Source organism: Spermophilus citellus, assembly GCF_964194105.1.
Source record: "Spermophilus citellus genome assembly, chromosome: 12".
NCBI classification, from domain to species: domain Eukaryota; kingdom Metazoa; phylum Chordata; class Mammalia; order Rodentia; family Sciuridae; genus Spermophilus; species Spermophilus citellus.
In genome coordinates, this window is record NC_138198.1 from 38212400 (window position 1) to 38220852 (window position 8453).

The 8453-nt window shown below is 49.0% G+C and overlaps 1 protein-coding gene across 1 annotated transcript in view; it reads right to left on the minus strand.

Annotated features, from left to right (window-relative positions):
* Positions 1 to 7965, minus strand: part of LOC308631610 (uncharacterized protein) — a gene marked incomplete at its 5' end in the record, with an annotated part of 72660 nt that extends 64695 nt beyond the window's left edge. Inside the window, 2 exons of the mRNA XM_081262994.1 lie at positions 6421 to 6601; positions 7824 to 7965. Coding sequence (XP_081119120.1) covers positions 6421 to 6601; positions 7824 to 7965 — 323 coding nt within the window. The remainder of the gene's footprint in view (positions 1 to 6420; positions 6602 to 7823) is intronic.
* Between the last annotated feature and the right edge of the window lie 488 nt (positions 7966 to 8453).

Below are 8453 nucleotides of genomic sequence, written 5' to 3' on the forward strand. Positions count from 1 at the left end.
GTTCTTCCTGGCTGAATCGCTTCCATTTTTTCACTCCGAATCTGTTCCAGCCTTCAAGGCCCAACACTCCTCCTCCACGGAGTCTCCAGGATCTTCCACATCCCACAGGTGGACTTTGGGAGCCCTTTACCTAAAACACCAAACTAGAACGCAAAGCTTGTCTAGTCTGGGCCACAGCTAATTAGTGCTGGTCTGGGCCCCTGGCCTAAGCCTGTTTATTAGTTCAAGATCCCCAGAGGCCAGTTCTGACTTTGTCCCCAACCGGTCCTGCATTGACCTATTGGAAGAACATGGACATGTTAAAAATGTTTCAAAGGAAACGATGATGTGTCATTAACCTGTCTTAAGGGTATTCTAGCACCATTTAAAAAGAAAACATAAACAGAGGAATAATCAGAAATTACCTTTATTTAAAACGTATCACTCTTGCTCAGGTCTAAGACTATGCACGGAAGTCCCAATGTGGTCAAGGAAGAACAACCCAATTGGTTGGAAAATTAATATTTTACAGGTAATAACTGAGAGTTTACCACAAGAACATGGCCTACCTTCTGTCCTGAGTTGGGATAATCAGAAATGTAACTCTGGTCTCTAGGAATGTGAATGACTATTCAATAGAGTAACAAGCCCCCAGTGAACAAAGAAAACCATGCAATACTTCCCATCAGTGCAGGAACTTCTAGTGGATCCCCTGCTGCCTGATTCTCGCCCATCCATTCATTATCCAGGGTTCACATCCTTGAGTTCTGCAGCCACAGCTCCAACCCATTGTGGACCACCATAGTAGAGACGTAGACAATAACCAGCAAACACGCAAGTGAGAGGTTAATTTGAAATGATGTCATGAAGAAAATAAAGTCAAATCCAGCGATAAGAGATTGAGGTGGGTATGCCCCAGGTGGTCAGGGGAAACCTCTACAAGGAGGTGACTTTGATTCTGAGACTTGAATGGCAAGACAGGAGCCATGGCTCTGCAGAGGGAAGGGCAGAGTTGCTCAGCCAGAGCTTTCTCTCCCTCTCTCTCTCTCTCTCTCCCTCTCTCTCTCCCCCTCCCTTCTTTCCTTTCCACTAGGCCCCGCCCCTTAAAGGTCAACACAGACTTTTAACACGTGGGCCTTTGGGGGTCACTTCCAAACCACAGTGCTTGGCTTTCTCCCCCTGACCATCCTGCTTTCCTCATTCAGGCCTGACCAGTGTCCCTGGGGAGCACGTCCTTAATAAATCCCTCATGCGCGATCCTCATCTCAGAGAGGGCTTTGGGGACGCTGACCTGGAACAAGCGCTTGCTATCTGAGGAATACAGACCTGTAACCCAGCAGCCTCTCCAGCAGCTTCCAGCCAAGATGATCTTTCCTTGAATTGTCTCCATGCTTCTTGTCAGGAGGCAGAAAGAGCTTGACTCCGCAGGTACCCCTGGGGTCTTGGGGACAGTCCTCTGGTTTCATACAAAGTTGCCCTCCTCCTCTGGTGGCAAATTTGGCTGGCTGGCTCTGCATCACTAAATTAAACAAAAGCAAGCAATATCAAATGTTTAGATTTCCTGGAGCCTCTGGCTTGGAGCAGGCTGATGACTCATTCCCGAGGAGCCCACAAAGCAGACCTCCAGCCACATGAAGGCCAGAAGCTTCCTGGTGGCTGGGGGGTGGGTTTTCCCTGTTTTATTTTTAATCTGACAGCACAAGCGAAGTTGGCCGCACCAATTAAAAGCAGTGAAGAGTTAATGTTCAGAACAGCCCCCCTGCCAACGGCAGCCTGGAAGTCATCAGGGCCATTTCATCTTCCAGAAGATTCATCGCCAGGCTAACCCGAGCCTTTCATGTGGGTCTCTGCCACAGTCCTTAGTACACCCACAAAAGGAATCTGGAGTTGGTGGGTATGACATAGTGTCATCAGCATGGATTTGTGCAACGCAAGGGACGCTTCAGGCAGAAGGGTTCACGGCAGAGTCAGGCAGCCTTTGTCGTGGGGAGCTGTGAAGACAGTCACAGTTGGTGACAAGACTACCCGGTGCTCAGGGTGTCACTTTGCAGCCACCCACTGCTTTTTTTCTGTCTTTTCTCAGCTCCTGCCAAACCCCTCGTTAGCCAACACATAGTCCCTCTTCCACTTCTGTCCCTGATATTTTCTCAAGCCTCCGTTTCCCCTTCAAAACTCGTCCCTCAAGAATTATTACTCCTGCGCAGAAATTGCAAGCTATCGAGTCACCCCCAGCATGCAGAAAGCCCACAAACAAAGTCGGAGGGTGCAGCCCGACCCCGCCTGGCCCCAGGGCAGCAGCAGATGCACTGAAAACGAGAGTGTGTTCTGTGTGTGCATGAACTTTTACAGAATGCTACAGAGAACTGAATTTAGACGGTGCAACCGTTCTATTTTCAGGACAGTGTATTTTTAGCTGAGGGGGGTTTTCAGAGGAAAGACATCTTTATTTAGGTTTATAGGGTATCATGCCTGTCAAAAGCAATTAAATAGTACACAGAGCCCTCAAAGAAATGTCCAAACTTGGTCTGGACATGATTTGGGTTTTTGAACAAATATCAACTTGACAAAAGTTCCTTGTTTAAGAAATACATCCCAAAACGTGACTTCTGAAAAAAAAAAATGGAAGTTATTGGCTGCTCTGATTTAAAATGATTTCTTCTAATTGTTGATTTAGAGATGTCATTTGCCATGTAATATCAAGTGACTTCACAGACTACAGAGCATGTAACTGCTGTGTCGAAGGGAGCCTTTAATGAGCCTTGAGTGAGGAAGACTTTATTTAACCTTTATATAGGAAGAGGTGCTGGTTGTGGCCCAGGAATCTCATATTTAAATGACAGATTTAAGAAACCGTGTGATAATTCTGTAACACTGGACCAGGGTTGACATCAAGGATTAATTGTTGCTCCCATAGTCAATATATTCCATGGTGAATATTTCTTATTTCTATTATTTCTCTTTATGCTATCAAGTCCACCCAAGGCAAATTACTAGTCTGGTTGTCTATTGCAGTAAACTAACTATCCCAAACTCAGTGACATAAAACTGACCCCTTGCGCTCATGGATTCTGTGGGCTGAGAACTTGGAAGGGGCACAGTAGAGGCGGTGCGTCTCTGTTCCATGTTGTCTGGGGTCTCACCCAGCTGGGGCGGGAGGATTCTCTTTGTAAACAGCTTCTTCACTCACACATCTGGCTCCTAGGCTGGGAGCCTTGACTAAGCGGGGCTCACTGGGCCTGGTGACCCAGACACCTACAAATTTGTGGTCTTTCCCTGTGGCTTGGGCTCTTCACAGCAAGTCTGATTGGTTACCAGGGGAAGCATCCTCAGGGAACATTCTAGGAGCCAGCATTCCAAGAGGACCAGGAGGAAGCCATGGGGTCTTTTCTGACGTAGTCTCTGATGCCATATAGAGTCACCTCCGTCGTACTTATGGGCTCAAACACTCATAATTCACCCAGATCAAAGGGAAGGAGTTACTGAGAAGGGGGGGGGTCAAAGGATTTGTGGCCGAATTTTAAAACCACCACTATTAACGATTTTTTGTAAGATGGAACAAAATATGAGTTGGATTTTCACACCTGATTTCCTCCATTCTTAGAACGTACTCAACCTCTTCCATCCCTGCACAAATCCAGGGAGTGATCGCTCCGTGGCTGAGAGATAGGCACCAGCTCATGTTGGGGTGCCTCTGGGATTCATGAACCCCTCACTGATTCTAATCTGCTTCCTCTAAAAAACCACGATCACAGCTTTATCAGAATATAATTCTCATGATAAAGTATATATACTGAAATGGTACAATCTGATAAATTTCGACACAGGTGTATACCCATGGAACCATCAGCACCAAGAAGAGAATGAATATGTCCAGCACCTCCCACAAAGTTTCATCATGCCCAGGGCCTCCTCTCACTCCTCCACCCTCCTCACCCCCAGGGAGCTCCCAATTAATCTGCTTCCTATTATTAAAGATTAGTTAGCATCTTCTGGAGGTTATATGAATGGAATCACAGTGCACCCTCTTTTTATCTGACTTCTTTCACTTAGCATCATTATTTTGAGATTTATCCATATTGCCTGTAGTATCAACGCCATTCCTTTTATTGCTGAACATTATTCTATTGTGTTGAAATCCCGAATTACTTTTTATCCATTTATTGCTTTCTCCTCTTCCTCTCCCTCCTTTCCTGGTGTGGGGTGTGGGGTGGTTCTGGGGATGGAGCCCAGGGCCTCACACACTCCGGGAAAGTGTTCTGCCACTGAGCCCCGCCCTGAGTCCTCCTTCCACTTTTTTTTTAAAAATACATATATATATTTTTAGTTGTAGTTGGACACAGTACCTTTATTTTATTTATTTTTATGCGATGTTGAGGATTGAACCTATGCCTTGCACGTGCTAGGCTAGTGCTCTACCACTGAGCCACCACCCCAGCCCCTTCTTCTGCTTTTAAATTACCTTTACAGCCTTTTTGAGGCAGAAGGACTCTTCTGGTGCCCCTCCGGGGCTGAGGAAGGATGTGGAGTTGTGCCCAATGAAGTTCCACTGGGTGGGCCACCTACTGAATCATGCCTCAAAACCTGGCCCTCCTCCCTGGCTCAGCTGGAATTCCGAATCTTCCCCCCTGGGGACACCTGTAGGAGACAGGACAGACATTCTTTAAACCCTCAGGAATTTCCTTTTCCTTTAATGAAAGCACAGTAGAATTCCAGGTTGGGGTTCTGTGGGATGGAATTTCTCTGCAGCGAGCACTTCTCTTGCACATACTGTCCCCACCTGCCGTCAGTCAGTGGAGGTGAGAGCCACCTAAGCAGGTAAAGGGCACTCTGGGCCCTGGTTTCACCATCTGCCACCCATCTGCCATCTCTAAACACATTATCCACTTCTACACCAGCCACAGGAGCAGGTCCATTTACCCAGGGACCACTCTAGACATGGAGAGCAGCGAGGACAGGGTTGTCCTTTAAGCCACACTGGGTGGCCTTCCTTTTTTAGTGTCATTGTTGCTGTTCTCCAGCCACACCCCAGCCTCCTCCGGGGCCTTTCTGCCCCACTATGATCTGCCCAGGAGCACCCCCACACAGGAGTCAGAAATCCTTCTAGAAGCACATCAGGCCTGGGCACCCCCTACCCAGAACATGCCAATGGCTTCCTACTGCAATTGGAGTTAAACCTAAGGCCCCTACAACATCTCCCGGTCCATCCAACCTGCCCTGTACCTCTCAGACCTTGTCACTCACCTGGCTGCCCCTTAGAACTGGCCAGTTGTCCAGGGCCCTGAACTTGGATGGTGCCACACACGCTCTGCTGTGGTTATTGGAAGTTATTAATCATTTTTGAATGAGGGGGCCCTACGTGCTCACTTCATTTGCATTTTGCGCTGGGCCTTGAAAACCAGAGTGGCTTCTGCCTTCAGCCACGTGAGCTTGGAGTCTGTCCTTAAAGGGACCAGGCACGCTCCTGCGTCAGGCATCGGTGGCTGTTGCTCCGTCCCTCTGCCAAGGGAGCTCCTCTGAGAGGTGTGTGCATGTCTGCTTCTTAAGGGTCAAAATTAAACAGCTCCCAGCAGAGAAACTTCTCTGACCACCACATCCAGGGTCTCCGTGTCCCCTCGACGGTCACCTCAGATAGTGAGCCTTCCCTCCAGACACCTGTCTCCGCCTGGCTTTGTGCTACACTGATGCTGTGCTGATGCTCCTTGAGTTGGCGAGGTTATGTCCCAATAAACCCAGTGTGAGTCGAACATATCACAAGTTGACATGCACTGGTCCACCCAGCTGGGCTCTCCTCAAGGCTCAGCCTCGCCTGCCTTGAACGTGCTCGGATGGCACCGTGACCCACAGTTGGGCCCTGTCATCAGACACAGAGCCTGGTTCATGGCAAGGTGTTGAAGATTTGCTGAATCCTGCACTGAAGGAGAGCAACAGAGTAGCTGAACCTTCACCCGCCCAGCGCACAAAGCCTAAGCCACCCACTCCTGGCAAGTTGAAGACCTGCAGAGTAGTTACCAACCTGCAGTTGATTCTCACTTCCTCCACGTCAGCTCCTTGAGAACAAGGACGTCAGGCTTGTTCCTTTCTCTGTCTCCATGGCCTGGTATATTTCTGGGCACATAGATGGTCCACAACACATTTTGGTCGAGTTAATTTTTTTTTTCTTCAGTCATAGGATCTTACCCAGAGCACATTGGAATCCCATGAACTTGGTTTTGAGAAAAGTTCATGGGCCATTTGAAGACAGTGTTTTCTGTTAATGGTGATTACCGGATTTTTCTCAGACGTCCATAAATTCCTATTTACCTTCCTCCTTTTGGCTTTCTGCTCCCCTCTGGTTTTTCAACGCCTCTAGTTCTGTTTTGAACGTTCCAGGTAGGGAAACGTGGAAATTAGGGTTTTTTTAAAACCTTCAAATGGAAACACAAGATAAAGCATAGGAAGTACCGGCATGACCCTCGGGTCACCTTGAACTGGAGCATCTGAGCTGGAGGTCTTGGCAACCGCCAAGCTCCTGACTGCCAGCCCCAGTCCCTGTGCCCACGGGCACCCAAGCAGGATGTGAGACCCAGAGGCACCTTGGAGATCATCAAGCCCAAGAAGAAGACAAGGAAGAAAATGAAATGAACTGAAAAAGAACAGAGAAGGAGGAGAAAGGGGGAGGAGAAAGGAAAGATAAACAAAAAAGGTGCATGGAATTATCCTGGCTCCTGGCGAGGAGATCAATTTCTTAAGTGATTTCTTAATCAATTTTTAAGTGATTTTTTTCTACCATTGCTCATAGAGTAATTATAATCTTTTGTTCTTGACCCAACTCTCCTTGTTGGTAGGTCCCCCTCCTGGGTTTCTATGTAGATTTGTTTGTTTGTATTGATTTTGTCAACTCCCAGGAACTCACTCTAGAACAATGACAACATAGTGGCTCCCTCCTGTGGCCCTGCCCTCCTGAGTCTCCCCTCCCCGGGCTTTTAAATGGATCCCTTTTATGAAATATGTGACCTTCCTTCTCAGAAAAGCATATTGGTTAGTGTGAGCTGTTTTTAGCTGTGTCCACAGGTGTCACGTTGCAGGTGATCTTTCTGGATTTGCCCAGAAAGGGGAGCTGAGCCGGTACCAGGACCCCACCTCTGCGCATCACTTAGAGTGGAGACAGCCCATGCTGTTAGCTGACTCCGGCCCTGAGGTGACCCAGTGCACAGGCACGGAGGGCCATCGCCACTCCCCCTGGCACAGGGGAGCTGAAGCAGGGAGCCACATCCCTCTTCCTGGATTTGCTTTTCCTGGATACCCCACCTGGGTTCCGAGCTGGGAGCTTCCAGCCACCCACTTCGTGGGGCTGCTGGCTCCCCACCTGTCCAAACACAGGGCTTCCTGTCACCACGTGGCTGCGGATGGGGAGCTTCGAGTTTTTAATTTCCTAATGAGAACCACTGTAGACCTGGAAAACAACTGTTATCCCAGGGGCCACGACACAACGTAATTCAATTGCGCCTTTCTGATTTCTGTCTTGTCCTTTGCAATTTCCCACAAATCTGAAACATGTTTCCCTGCTCACTCTTCCTATCGCCACCCTCACGAGAGTCAGCACTCGGGGGGACTCTCCCAACATGGAATGCTTTCTCCTCCTCCAATCCCAAGTGGGAAGTGACAGGATACGGAGGGTCTCCTGCGTTTGTGATGGAAAGGACTCTGGGGCCACCAAGATGACTCAGACTTGGGTAGGGTCCCCTCTTCCTCCTCTGACTCTGTTCTGATGAGCCATTTGGAAAAGCAAAGGCTGAGGGGTCACAGTGGAGGAACCTGGGTATTTGGAGCCAGGGGGAAAGAAGAAATCTCTCCCTGTCGCTGACCTGTTGTGTGACCTTGGACTTCACAGGGTCCTAGTTTGCTGGTTAAGATGAAGACAGACACCTCCTTCATGGGGCACGGAGAAGATGAACGGGGCTGGCATAGGTCACATGGCCGGGATGCAGGGTACAGCATGGCGCTCATGTCCTCGCCCTGAGCCCACTGCAGCCCCCAGAATCACCACGCTCTCTCTCCACTCAGATCCGTCACCCTCCAGGACCAGATGAATCATCCCACACAAGCATTTTGTATATATCACATTTCCTTCCCTCCCTAACCAAGCCCACACCCCTAAACAACAACAGAACCTTCTGCGGTTTCCCAATGCCTTCAAGATGTCCAAATCCCTGAAGTGGCCATTTAAGTTGAGTACTATTTAGAATCCATTCACCCCTGGCAGTGACCTCTCATCACTCCTGCCCCAGATCCTGACACTAGGTCAACTCATCCCTCTCTGAATGCGTTCAGAGAGTTCGTGCCAGGCTGGTCTCACCTCTGTGACCCACATTCATGCATTCCCCTGTGCAGACTGCCCACCCCTCCTTGGCATGGGGAGACATTCCACCCCTTGTTTGAGGGGTGGCCAAAGCCCCGCCTCTCTACCCTGCCCACTTCTCTTCCCAGTGGCTGTT